Source organism: Macaca fascicularis, chromosome 19 (assembly GCF_037993035.2).
Source record: "Macaca fascicularis isolate 582-1 chromosome 19, T2T-MFA8v1.1".
Taxonomy (NCBI): Eukaryota; Metazoa; Chordata; class Mammalia; order Primates; family Cercopithecidae; genus Macaca; species Macaca fascicularis.
In genome coordinates, this window is record NC_088393.1 from 17,843,343 (window position 1) to 17,857,486 (window position 14,144).

The window sequence follows — 14,144 nt, forward strand, 5'->3', positions numbered from 1 at the left end:
AAAACTCGTCAAAATACGCCCTCCTCCAGAAAATCCCTGCCACCTCGAAAGGACATCCTCTTCTTGAGCTCCCCTCTCTAGCACTCCCTGATACCGCAAGATTGAGCATTCGCGCACTGGCTTCCCGAACTCACTTCGACTCAGCCACAGCAGAGAAAGATTCAATGGGTAGGGCCGGACCGACCACCCGACACTCGCGGTGCTTCACTTGCCTCATTGCGCATGTACCAAAGGCAATCGTCCAAAGTACTCGAAGCCGAGTAGCAGGGCCGGCCCTTGCGCAGGCGTACTAGCGGCCGTCGGGAGCGCTTCCGCCTCCCCGCCGCCGCCCTCGCCATGGCCGCGCCGGCCCCGGGCCTCATCTCGGTGTTCTCGAGCCCCCAGGAGCTGGGTGCGTCGCTAGCGCAGCTGGTGGCCCAGCGCGCAGCATGCTGCCTGGCGGGGTCCCGCGCCCGTTTCGCGCTCGGCCTGTCGGGCGGGAGCCTCGTCTCGATGCTAGCCCGCGAGTTGCCCGCCGCCGTCGCCCCGGCCGGGCCAGTCAGCCTAGCGCGCTGGACGCTGGGCTTCTGCGACGAGCGCCTCGTGCCCTTCGATCACGCCGAGAGCACGTACGGCCTCTACCGGGTGAGAGCTACGGGGGCCGCCGGGGGTCACGCCGAGAGGGCCACAGCTACCGCCTACACCCCAGCTACGGAGGCCGCCGGGGGCCATGCCGAGAGGGCCGCGCCCACTGCCTGCCCTCGGTTACGGGGGCCGTTGGGAGTCACGCCGAGAGGGCCGAGCCCACTGCCTGCACCTCGGCTACGGGGTCACTGGGTATCATGCCAAAAGGGCCGTGCCCACTGCCTGCACCTCGACTATGTGGGCCGCTGGGGGTCATGCCAAGAAGGCCGCGCCCACCGCTTGCACTTCGGCTACGGGGCTCCTGGGGGGTCATGCCGAGAGGGCCACGCCCAATGCCTGCACCTCGGCTACGGGGGCCGCTGGGGGTCTTGCCGACTGGGCTCGCCCTCGCCTGAACCCCGCCTACAGTGGGTCCCGCAGGATCTCACTGCGCCCTCTGCATTTATCTGGGCAGGAATGGTCTACTTGTAGTCCGTCTTCATGCTTCATCCGGTGGCCAGGCAGAAGGAACGGCACGGGCAAGGGCCTGGAAGGGAATCCGAGTGGCCCATGTCAATACGATGCCCATAACTCAGCCCCGTAGCGGACAGGGGCACGAGGAATCGGGTGTAGAGCCTGAGTCTCAGGGTCATGATCTCTAACCCCGGCGAGTTCTCGAGGATCCCTGGGCAGCTTTGCCGCTCTGATGGCTCTGCTTCCAGGCTCTTTATCTTTGGAATTGAGCCTAAGGATTCTATAGAATCAGAGGAACGCGCTCTTTTTATAGACAGGGAAACTGAGGCTTGGAGGAGCCTTGGTCTGGCCAAGGGAAGAGTGGGAGGGGCGGGCTCAAAGACCAGGAACCTCAAGTCACCTGAGCCTGGCAGAGTCAAGGGACACCCCATGCTGGGTGTGTCGTCTTCTCTTTGCATAGAATCTTGAGCTGATGATGGCTTTGTGGGTTTTTTATTAAGAGAAAAGGCTTACTGAATGCTTTATATGCATCAATTCATGAATCCGTACCACAGCCTATGAGATGTTACACCCATTTTACAGATGGAGAAACTGAGGCCAGAAGAGGACAGCTTACCTGCCCAAGGCATCTAGTGACCAGAGGGGCAGCCAGGGTGTGATCCTGCCTCATCTGACTTCGTAGTTGGGGACACATTTAACTTCCGCCTTCCTGTGTGTGTTTTCCAAGAGCATCATTAAAAAGCGGGTTTTGCCCGGGCACGGTGGCTCACACCTGTAATCCCAGCACTTTGGGAGGCTGAGGTGGGTGGATCACCTGAGGTCAGGATTTGGAGACCAGCCTGGCCAACGTGGCAAAACCCCGTCTCTACTAAAAAAAAAAAAAATACAAAAATTGGCTGGGCGCGGTGGCTCATGCTTGTAATCCCAGCACTTTGGGAGGCTGAGGCAGGCAGATCACGAGGTCAGGAGTTTGAGACCAACGTGACCAATATGGTGAAACCTGGCTCTACTAAAAATACAAAAATTAGCCAGGCGTGGTGGTGCGTGCCTGTAATCCCAGCTGCTCGGGAGACTGAGGCAGGAGAATCCGGGAGGTGGAGATTGCAGTGAGTGGAGATCATGCCATTACACTCCAACCTGGGCAACAGAGCGAGACTTTGTCTTAAAGGAAAAAAAAGCGGGTTTTTGGCCAGGTGTGGTGGCTCGTGCCTGTAATCCCAGCACTTTGGGAGGCCGAGGAGGGCGGATCTCCTGAGGTCAGGTGTTGGAGACCAGCCTAGCCAACATGGTGAGACCCCATCTCTACTAAAAATACAAAAGTTAGCTGGGTGTGGTGGCGCGCGCCTGTAATCCCAGCTACGGGGGAGGCTGAGGCAGGAGAATCGCTTGAATGTAGGAGCAGTGAGCTGAGATCGTGCCACTGCACTCCAGCCTGGGTGACAGTCGAGACTGTGTCTCTAAATAAATAAATAAATAATTGTGAAATGCTGCAGAGTGCTAGCGAATAGGGAGTGAGCATTCGTCAAGGGCTATGGGGTGGGAGGTCCTGAGAAGGTGCCATTTGAGCTGAGAGCTGGAGCACGTGCAGGAGCTGGCCGTGGTCAAGCTGCGGCATGAGGGCTCAGCCAAGGCCAAGGCCGTGTGATGGGAAAAAATCTGGAGCCAGGACTTGCTCCTTCTGCCAGTTCTCTGTGAGGGGAATTGTATTGGTTCCCTAGGGCTACATAACAAATGACCACAAACTGAGCGGCTTAAAACCACAGGAATTTATTCTCTCACCGTTCTAGAGGCCAGAAGTCTGAAATCAAGGTGTTGATGGGGTCATGCCCCATCTGAAAGCTCTTTGGGAGGATCCTTCATTTTCTCCTCCATCTTCTGGGGGCTCTGGGCGTTCCTTGTCTTGGGGTCACATCATTCCAGTTCCTGCCTCTGTCTGCACACGGCCTTCTCGGATTCTGTGTGTCTTCTCGTCTTATATAAGGATGCCAGTCATTGGACTTAGGACCTACACTAATCCACTATGACTTGTTCTTAACTAATTACATCTGGAAAGACCCTGTTTCCTTTCCCTCCCTCCCTCCCTCCCTTCCTTCCCTCCATCCCCCCTCTTTCCTTTCTTCCTATACTTTCTTTTCTTTTCCTTTCCTTTTCTTTCTTTTTTCGGGATAGGATCTTGCTGTGTTACCCAGGCTAGAGTGCAGAGGCACGATCATGGCTTACTGCAGCTTTCAACTCCTGGGCTCTATCAATCCTCCTGCCTCAGCCTCCTCATTAGCTGGGACCACAGGTGTACACCACTAGGCCCAGCTATGGTTTTTTTGTTTTTTTTTGTTTTTTGGGTCGGAGTTTCGCCCTTGTTGCCCAGGCTGGAGTGCAATGGCGCAATCTCAGCTCACGGCAACCTCTGCCTCCCGGGTTCAAGTGATTCTCCTGCTTCAGCCTCCCACGTAGCTGGGATTGATTGCAGGCATTCACCACCACGCCCAGCTAATTTTGTATTTTTAGTAGATTTTGTATTTAAGGTTTTTTGTATTTAGGGTTTCTCCATGTTAGTCAGGCTGGTCTCGAACTCCTGACCTCAGGTGATCCGCCCGCCTCGGCCTCCCAAAATGCTGGGATTACAGGCATGAGCCACCGTGTGAGGCTGCTAATTTTTAAAGTAAATATGAAGTCTCACTGTGCTGCCCAGGCTGGTCTCAAACTCCTGGGCTCAACCGATTGTCCCACCTCAGCCTCCCAAAGTGCTGGGATTACAGCCGTGAGCCACCATGCCTGGCCATATTCTGATGTTTATAAGCCTCAAGTTTATGGTGTTTTGTGATAGCAGCCTGCATAGACTAACACAGGGAACTTGGACAAAGCAGAGCGGTCTTTCCAACTATGGATATGATTGTGTCCCTCCCCAGCTCACACACCCTCCTTGGCTCCCCAGTGCCTTCAATGTGGAGCTCATACTCCTCAGCATTCAAGGCAGTCAGCCCCTGCGTTTACTTTGTGGCTCACCTTAGCATTGCCTCAGCTCACTGAGCTAGACTGCACAACAGTGAGGCACTGAGACATGGAAGCTGTCTCAGAGCAGATCAGGACCCCCCAGGCGCATCTCAGCGGGATAGGGCTGCAGCTTTCTCCTTGCAGGAGGCCTGACTCCAAGTGCTTTTGAGTTAAATCTGCTGCCAACTCCTCCACCATTCACAGGCCAGGGCATCTACTGTGCGTTGGCCACAAGTGCTGGGCCTGGGCAAACCTGGCCCCCACTCCCTATAGTGGGGCAGGTGCAGGCGGGGGTGGCTGTCGGAGGAGGTGGCCTGAGGGATGTATAGGAGTTTCCCAGGCAGCGTCAGGAGGGAGGGTGGGGATGAAGAAGGTCACGCTTCTCCAAGGAGGGCTGTGAGGGGCTGAGTTTTATCCCAAGGGCCGTGGGACCCTGGAGGCTTTGAAACAGGACAATGGGCTGGCTAGACACGTGCAGGCTGTGGCCAGGAAACCCCTCAAATACAACGGAATTGAAAGACTCCTGTTGGAATGCTGGCCCCAGCAGGAACCACCATGATCTCGATTCACCCAGGAGAGCCGCCCTCCTGTCCAGCCGCCCAAGAGCAGCAGGGCTCCCTCTTGCCCTTGAACCTCCTGTGCCCTGAGAGGCGGCATCACCCAGGGCTTAGGATCCTGGCTTCCAGCATTCCAGAGGTGACTCACCAACCAAAGTGTCACTCACCAACCGAAGGACCTTGCACAAATGCGCCAGCCTCCCCATGCCTCAGTCTCCCCATCTGTAAATGAGTGTTATGACAGTAATGTCATAGCCTCCCTGGAGGATCCAGGTGGTCACGTTACTGTTGGTGACACTGTCCCTCTGTTGGCTGCAGACGCATCTTCTCTCCAGATTGCCGATCCCAGAAAGCCAGGTGATCACCATTAACCCCGAGCTGCCTGTGGAGGAGGCGGCTGAGGACTACGCCAAGAAGCTGAGACAGGTGAGCCCCAAGGAGCGGCTGCAAGGGAGTCACATCCACGAAGTGGCCACACCCCAGGCAACAGAGCGGCCTTCTGATTGTCACCAGCAGGAACTGCCCCAGGGATAACTGGCAGATCCCTTTGAGGAATCCCCTCTTCAAGGCCACAGCCCTGCCCTGGGAAGCCTGAAGGCCACCCAGCCTCTGTTGCCCAGGTAACAGGCCTGGGTCCTCACATCTTGGTGAAATATGATGGGTGTGGCTTTGATCACAGGCTAGGTTGAGCACGGTTTCCTGTGTTACAGCTACTTGTATTGAGACGGAGTATCGCTTTGTTGCCCAGGCTGGAGTGCAGTGGCGCAATCTTGGCTCACTGCAAGCTTCACCTCCCGGGTTCATGCTATTCTTCTGCCTCAGCCTCCTGAGTAGCTGGGACTACAGGCGCCCGCCACCGCAGCTGGCTAATTTTTTATATTTTTCAGTAGAGACGGGGTTTCACCATATTAGCCAGGATGGTCTCGATCTCCTGACCTCATGATCCACCCGTCTCGGCCTCCCAAAGTGCTGGGATTACAGGCGTGAGCCACCGTGCCTGGCCTTTTTTTTTTTTTTTTTTGAGACGGAGTCTCACTCTCTCACCTGGGCTGGAGTGCAGTGATGCAATTTCAGCTCACTGCAACCTCTGCCTCCGGAGCTCAATTAATTCTCCTGCCTCAGCCTCCCAAGTATCTGGGACTACAGGCGCCTGCCACCATGCCCGGCTAATTTTTATATTTTTAGTAGAGACAGGGTTTCACTATGTTGGCCAAGCTGGTCTTGGACTTCTGACCTCGTGATCTGCCCACTTAGGCCTCCCAAATTGCTGAGATTTCAGGCGTGAGCCACACCACACTGAGCCACAGCTACTTGTATTTTTTTATCTGACAATGGTCTCTGTGTCCTCTGAGTCTCCCCCGCCCCTGCCGCCTACAACCTCTCAAGACTGTCTTCTCCCCATACCCAGGCATTCCAAGGGGACTCCATCCCAGTTTTCGACCTGCTAATCCTGGGGGTGGGCCCTGATGGCCACACCTGCTCACTCTTCCCAGACCACCCCCTCCTGCAGGTGAGCACTTCAATGCGGGGTTCCGCCCTAGTCCTGAGCCCAGTCCCTAACATCTGGGACTTCCAGAGGGAGGGCCACCTGCAGGGTGGGGTGTCTAGAGCCGGGGTTCAAGTCAGCCTCCACCAGCGTACCTGCCTGCTGGGCTCAACCTTTCCAGGTCTCAGTTCAGCCCCTTAAAACAAGGACCTTAAACTACCCACCATGGGATTGTTAGGATGGGATGGAATGGTGGCTGGACCAGGCCTGGTGTATGTAAGTGTCTAAAAAGCTGAAGTGACATTGTCCTTCTGCCTCCATCCCTGGGCTTCCTCCCCAAGGAGCGGGAGAAGATTGTGGCTCCCATCAGTGACTCCCCGAAGCCACCGCCACAGCGTGTGACCCTCACGCTACCTGTCCTGAATGCAGCACGAACTGTCATCTTTGTGGCAACCGGAGAAGGCAAGGCGGCTATTCTGAAGGTAACAGCAGAGGGTTCTAGTCCTGGGAAGTTCATGGGCATGTGGGCCCCAGGAACAGGTAATGGCCCCAGACATTATTGTGCTGAAGCATCAGATCTGAAGAAAACTCAGTCATTCTTGGGTTGAAAGGGAACTTGAAATTGCAATTAGAAAAAAAGGAAAAAATAAAAAAGGAAATTACAATTAAAGGCTAGTTAGGTATTAACCGCTATGAAATGAACTTGATGAGATGAGGCTAAAGCTGCACTCAGAGGTAAATTAATAGCATTCAAATGCATTTTTAAAAAATTATTAAGTAGCAAACCATTGAAATAAATAAATAAAGTGCTTTCCTATAGAATTAGAAAAAGGACAATAATAGGTTGGGCACGGTGGCTCATACCTATAAGCCCAGCATTTGGGAGGCCAAGGCGGGTGGATCACCTGAGGTCAGGAGTTCCAGATCAGCCTGGCCAACCTGGTGAAACCCCATCTCTGCTAAAAAAACAAAAATTAGTTGGGCATAGTGGTGGGCGCCTGTAATCCCAGCTACTCAGGAAGCTGAGGCAGGAGAATCACTTGAACCTGGGAGGCGGAGGTTGCAGTGAGCTGAGATCACACTACTGCACTCCAGCCTGGGCGACAGAGTGAGACTCCATCTCAAAAAAAAAAAAAGAAAAAAGAAAAACTAGAAAAAGGACAATAATATAAATCTACAAAAGTCAGTGGCAGGACTAAGTGAAATTAAAATCAGAAATTAATTAGTTAGTTAATATATTTTAAACTTTAATGGTAAGTAGATCTAAAAGATAGACAAGCTCCTGACAAGGCTAATCAAGAGAAAAGAAAGTCACATGGTATTATGAATAAAAAGGCACAGCCAGGCATGGGGGCTCACATCTGTAATCCCAGCACTTTGGGAAGCCTAGTCAGGTGGATCACCTGAGGTCAGGAGTTCTAGACCAGCCTGGCCAACATGGTGAAACCGTCTCTATTAAAAATACAAAAATTAGCCGGGTGTGGTGGCAGGCACCTATAATCCCAGCAACTCGGGGGGGGGTCGAGGCAGGAGAATCGCTTGAACTCAGGAGGCAGAGGTGGCAGTGAGCCGAGATCGTGCCATTGCACTCCAGCCTGGGGAACAAGATTGAGACTTTGTCTCAAAAAAAAAAAAAAAAAGTTAGCTGGGCGTGGTGGCACTTGCCTGTAATCCCAGCTACTCGGGAGGCTGAGGCAGAAGAATCACTTGAACCTGGGAGGCGGAGGTTGCAGTAAGTCAAGATCGCATCACTGCACTCCAGCCTGGGCGACAGAGCGAGACTCCATCTCAAAAAAATAAATTAATTAATTAAAATAGTTATAGTGGATAGAAAGGAAGGGACTCTGTCCCTGCTGTTTGGCACTAGGACAGCTGAGCTGGGCATCGTCACATTTTGAGGATACAAGAGTCTTACTTATCCTTGGCAAGGGAGCCAGGAGAGTGCTGAGGGGCGGCGCCTGGGGCGCAGGCAGGGCTTTACTCTTCTGTCCTCTTCTGCAGCGCATTTTGGAGGACCAGGAGGAAAACCCAGTGCCTGCCGCCCTGGTCCAGCCCCACACCGGGAAACTGTGCTGGTTCTTGGACGAGGCAGCCGCCCGACTCCTGACCATACCCTTCGAGAAGCATTCCACTTTGTAGCTGGCCAGAGGGACGCTGCAATTGGAACCAGGCATACGGCCCCAGGGGCTGGGCCCCTGCTGGCCGCCACGCTCTCGGTTCTTCTTTCAAAAAGCTGGTGGTGGTGCTGCTGCTGGAAGCCAACAGTGTCCAGCCACCAGCCCTGCCCGGGGCTCAACACACAGGCTGTGGCTCTGGGCATCCGGATATTAAAAGGAACGTTGCTGGAAGTCTGCACTGTCTCGTGGTCTTTGATGGCAGCAGGCTTGAGGGCACCCTGGCCCAGGTTCTGATCCACAGCCCTCATCCGTGGGGAGGAGGATGGAGCCTGCTCCCCTGGGGCATAGACGCCATGGATGAATTTCCTAAGACAATAGGCTGGGCGAGGTGGCTCACACCTGTCATCCCAGCATTTTGGGAGAATGAGGTGGGCAGATCACTTGAGGTCAGGAGTTTGAGACTAGCCTGGCCAACATGGTGAAATCTCGTCTCTACTAAAAATATAAAAATTACCTGGGTGTGGTGGTGCGCACCTGTAGTCCCAGCTACTTGGGAGGCTGAGGCACAACAATCGCTTGAACTGGGGAGGTAGAGGTTGCAGTGAGCTGAGATCGTGCCACTGCACTCCACCCTGGGTGACACAGCGAGACTCCGTCTCAAAAAAAAAAATGCTGGGCATGGTGGTTCACTCCACCCAGCACTTTGGGAGGCCGAGGCGGGCGGATCACCTGAGGTCAGGAGTTTGAGACCAGCCTGATCAATATGGCAAAACCCCATCTCTACTGGAAATACAAAAATTAGCTGGGTGTGGTGGCATGCACCTGTAATCCCAGCTACTTGGGTAGCTGAGACAGGAGAATTGCTTGAACCCAGGAGGTGGAGATTGCTGTGAGCCAAGACTGCGCCATTGCACTCCAGCCTGGGCAACAAGAGTGAAACTCCGTCTTAAAAAAAAAAACACACACACACACACACACACAAATGTATTCTGTCTTATTCTCTCTTAGCTGTAGAGATCAGAAATCCAAGGTCAGCCGGGCGCGGTGGCTCAAGCCTGTAATCCCAGCACTTTGGGAGGCTGAGACGGGCGGATCACGAGGTCAGGAGATCGAGACTATCCCAACATGGGCTAACATGGTGAAACCCCGTCTCCACTAAAAAATACAAAAAACTAGCCGGGCGAGGTGGCGGGCGCCTGTAGTCCCAGCTACTCGGGAGGCTGAGGCAGGAGAATGGCGTGAACCCGGGAGGCGGAGCTTGCAGTGAGCTGAGATCCGGTCACTGCACTCCAGCCTTGGCGACAGAGCGAGACTCCGTCTCAAAAAAAAAAAAAAAAGAAATCCAAGGTCAAGGTGGTGGCAGGGCTGGTTCCCTCTGGAGGCTCTGAGGCAGAGCCCATCCCAGGCCCCTCCTGTCCTTGGCATTCCTTAGCTTGTGGCCGTGTCACTCCAGTCTCTTGTCTTTACTGGGACTTCTTTCTCTTGCGTGTTCTCTCCTCCTATTTATTTATTTTTCTCTCTGTGTGTCACCCAGGCTGGAGTGCAGTAGTGCAATCACAGCTCACTGCAGCCTCCGTCTCCTGGGCTAAAGCGATCCTCTCACCTCAGCCTCCCAAGGAGCTGGCGCTACAGATGCGCACCACCACGCCTGGCTACTTGTACACATTTTTTGTAGAGACAGGGTCTTGGTACGCTGCCCAGGTTGGTCGTGAATCCCTGAGATCAAGCGATCCTCCAGCCTCAGCCTGCCAAAGTGTTGGGATTACAGGCATAAGCCATTGTGCCCAGCCCTCTTTTCTGAAAAGGACACCTCTCATTGGATTTAGGATTGCTCAAGATACCAAATGAGTATTCCAAATAAGTTCCAAATAAATGCCTATTTGGAATAAGCGTTCCGAATAAGGTCACATGCTGAGTTTCCTGGGTCAGGATGTAGATATGTCCTTTGGGGGACATAAGTCAACCCTCTGCTGAGCTCCAACTGCACTGACAGGGCCACGCACTGGATTCAGCCGCGCTGTAGACCTGCTTAGAGCCTTGAAAGCACCAGAAAGTCTAGTGTCCCTGTGCTGGGCTCCTGCACATTTTCCCAGAGTGCATCTGCTCATGGCCCACGCTTCAGCTTTCTCCGGGCCCCAGGGATGACAGTGTGGGAGGCTGGTGGGTGCATGGGGGCTGCCCAGCCATGCACAGGCTTCTGCTGGGGGATCCAGAGGAGGCACCCAGCTGAGCAGGAGGTGGGAATTGAAACCTACGCAGAGGCGGCTGTGCAGGGTGAGAGTGGAGCCAAAACCACAGAAAGTGAAGTTTCCTTCAACATCTTGTCCCGGCGGGCCACTCAGATGTGAGAGTGAGGAAGTGGGACGGGGCCTGACCGGAAGGAGGTTGGTAAACAGCAAAGAGAGCTGAATGTAAGCTCAGCTGTGGGCCTGGGTGAGGGCAGGTGGCTGTGGCCCCCAGAGCTGCGGACACAGGGCTGAGAAGCGAAGGGAAATTGAACAACCAGCGCAGGGACCCCACATGGACGGTTCTGCCTGGAGCTGTCACCATCTCCTACTCTTCCCAAGAGTGACAACTCTTCCTGCTCCATTTTGCCTTGAGAGTGAAATCCACCCATCCCACAAGGCTCCACGTGGCCCCTTTCACCTCCCCCTCTCCCCAGCAACATCAGCCCCTCACTCAGTCTCCCTGCAGCGCACCCACTTCCTGCTGTTCCTGGAGCTCGCTGAGCACATTCCCACCCCAGGGCCTTTGCCTGTGCTGAGCCCGCTGCCTGATAGCTCCTTTCCTGCAGCTTTTTGCATGGCTTGGACCCTCGCTTTCTTTTTGGGGGGGACATGGTCTTGCTGTATCATCCAGGCTGGAGTGCAGTGGTGTGATCTCAGCTCACTGCAACCTCCGCCTCCTGGGTTCATGCCATTCTCCTGCCTCAGCCTCCCAAGTAGCTGGGACTACAGGCTCCCGCCACCTCGCCCGGCTAGTTTTTTTGTATTTTTTTAGTAGAGACGGGGTTTCACCGTGTTAGCCAGGATGATCGCGATCTCCTGACCTCGTGATCCGCCCTTCTCAGCCTCCCAAAGTGCTAGGATTACAGGCTTGAGCCACCGTGCCCAGCCAACATAAATTTTTTTAAAAAGAAGAAATGAATCCTGGGGTGTTAGTGAAGATTACATTCAGATATTACTAGAGGCTTAAGCAAAATGGAGGTTTAGCTCTTTCTCTGGAGAGACACTGTTCAGGGCTGCTAAAGCAATGCCACACATTCTTCAGGAACCCTAGCTCCTTCTACATCATTACTTTGCCCTGTCATCAGCTGGATTCTGCCTCATGGCCCAAGGCGGCTGCTTGTGCTCTAGCCATTGTGTCCACATTCCAGCCCTAGCATGAAGAAGCTTCCCAGGAGTCACCCAAGACACTTCTGCTCACTCCTTTTTGGCCAGCCTGGGTTGCACAGCCCCACACAGCAGCAAGGAAGTCTGGAAGATGAGTCTCCACTGGATAGCCATGGGCTCCGTTATGATCAGGGATTCTACTACTGAAGCCAATAGGAGCAATGGACATTGCTATTCATTGATGAGCTGCCCGCCTGCCTCAGGGGCTCCCTGGGGATCTTGCCATCTGAGGGGCCACACTCTGGGCTTTCCTTCCTCCAGCCTGGAGCCCCTGGCTGCTGGGAAGTGTTCAGTGTCCTTGAGAGGTCTTCAGGGACCTACCCCACTCCCCAGCCCACGCTGGATCCACAGCTCAGTGCTTGACACTCCCCTCATCAGAAAACCTGTGATGGCTCCATTTGATCACATTTCAGCTTGGAGTGTAGACTGCATGCCCTCCCTCCATTCATTCATTCATTCATTCATGCACGCATTTATTCATGCATTCATTCAGCAAACATCGAGGGCTGCTCTGTGCCAGGCACAAAACAGGTGAAGGGGTGGAGACACCCAACTAACCAAACCAGGTCAAATGCTGGGACATAAAGGTCGTGCCCAACCAGTCCAGGGGCACTGGGACGGCTCTCCAAGGGGCTGGTATCTGGTCTCTTCACCTGAGGGGTGAAGCTTGGACGACCACGTGCAGGAGGCAGGAGCAAGAGTTCAGGCACTGGACAAGACCGTGGGGGTCAGAGGAACGTGGGGGCTTCAGGAGCTACAGGGGGCTGAGCAGAGCCAGAGGGCTCTTAGAGCGATGAGGCTGGGGCCTCAGTGGTGCTTTCCCAGAGGGCACTGGGACAGCTTTGGGAGGTCAGCACTGAGGATTTAGGGGTGCTGGAGATGGGATCTGGGCCCGAGAAAAGGGACACCGCTGGATGAGGTGGCTCACACCTGTAATCCCAGCACTTTGGGAGGCTGAGGCGAGAGGATCACCTGAGGTCAGGAGTTTGAGACCAGCCTGGCCAACGTGGCGAAACCTCATCTCTACAAAACAAAACAAAACAAAATTCGCCAGAAATCACTTGAACCCAGGAGGCGGAGGTGGCAGTAAGCCAAGATCATGCCACTGCACTCCAGCCTGGGCAACAGAGTGAGACACCGTCTTAAAAAAAAACAAGCCGGGCGCGGTGGCTCACGCCTGTAATCCCAGCACTTTGGGAGGCCGAGGCGGGCGGATCACAAGGTCAGGAGATCGAGACCACGGTGAAACCCCGTCTCTACTAAAAAAAAATACAAAAAATTAGCCGGGCGCAGTTGTGGGCGCCTGTAGTCCCAGCTACTCGGGAGGCTGAGGCAGGAGAATGGCGTGAACCCGGGAGGCGGAGCTTGCAGTGAGCCGAGATCGCGCCACTGCACTCCAGCCTGGGCGACAGAGCGAGACTCCGTCTCAAAAAAAAAAAAAAAAAAAAAACAAAAAAACAAAAAAAGGCCAGGCATGGTGGCTCAAGCCTATAATCCCAGCACTTTGAGAGGCCGAGAAGGGTGGATCACGAGATCAGGAGATCGAGACCATCCTGGCTAACACCGTGAAACCCCATCTCTACTAAAAATACACACACACAAAAAAAAATTAGCCAGGTGAGGTGGCGGGCGCACCTGTAGTCCCAGCTACTCGGGAGGCTGAGGCAGGAGAATGGCGTGAACCTGGGAGGCGGAGCTTGCAGTGAGCCAAGATTGCGCCACTGCACTCCAGCCTGGGCGACAGAGCAAGACTCTGTCTCAAAAAAAGAACACTTTAGGAGGTCAAAGTGGGCGGATTACGAGGTCAGGAGTTCGAGACCAGCCTGGCCAGCATAATGAAACCCTGTCTCTACTGAAAATACAAAAAACTAGCTGGGTGTGGTGGCGGGCGCCCGTAATCCTAGCTACTCGGGAGGCTGAGTCAGGAGAATTGCTTGAACTCAGGAGGTGGAGGTTGCAGTGAGTCAAGATCGCACCATTGCACTTGAGTCCGGGCAACGGTTCTAGACGCCATCTCAAAAAAAAAAAAAAAAAAAAAAAAAAAGACACCTTTAAGAGACACTTAAGTGAACTGTGCCAGGTGTAGTGACTCACGCCTGTAATCCTAACATTTTGGGAGGCCGAGGCAGGTGGATCACTTGAGTCCAGAAGTTTGAGACCTGCCTGGGCAGCATAGGAAGACCCCGTGTCTACAAAAAATACAAAAATTAACCAGGCATGGTGGTGGCGTGTGCCTGTGGGCCCAGCTACTCTGGAGGCTGAGGCGAGAGGGTCGCTTGAGCACAGGAGTTCCAGGCTGCAGGGAGCCATGATCGTGCCACTGCACTCCAGCCTGAGCGACAGAGCAAGACCCTGTCTGTAAAAAAAAAAAAAGGAAAAAGAAATGGAGTCCAGGTGATGGACTGGTAGGAGGGACAGTGTTGGGGGCCTGAGGAAGGAATCAAGGATGAAGCTTCAGTGCCCCCCAAGTCTCTGCTCGCCCCTGCCAGACCCCCCCATCCTCTAAGACCTTGGCATCTACCCC

The 14,144-nt window shown here is 54.2% G+C and overlaps 1 protein-coding gene across 2 annotated transcripts; it reads left to right on the forward strand.

The window, feature by feature from the left end:
- Positions 1–315: 315 nt before the first annotated feature.
- On the forward strand, positions 316–8,459 carry PGLS (6-phosphogluconolactonase). Of its 2 annotated transcripts, XM_005588384.4 has the most exons (5): positions 316–624; positions 4,944–5,051; positions 6,034–6,135; positions 6,453–6,593; positions 8,113–8,459. In XM_005588384.4, exons 1-5 carry the CDS (start codon positions 337–339, stop codon positions 8,248–8,250), a joined length of 777 nt encoding a protein of 258 aa, XP_005588441.2. In that variant the 5' UTR covers positions 316–336; the 3' UTR covers positions 8,251–8,459. The 2 variants fall into 2 exon arrangements, with proteins under 2 accessions (XP_005588441.2, XP_045236701.2); XM_045380766.2 differs by lacking the exon at positions 6,034–6,135.
- The last annotated feature ends 5,685 nt before the right edge of the window (positions 8,460–14,144 follow it).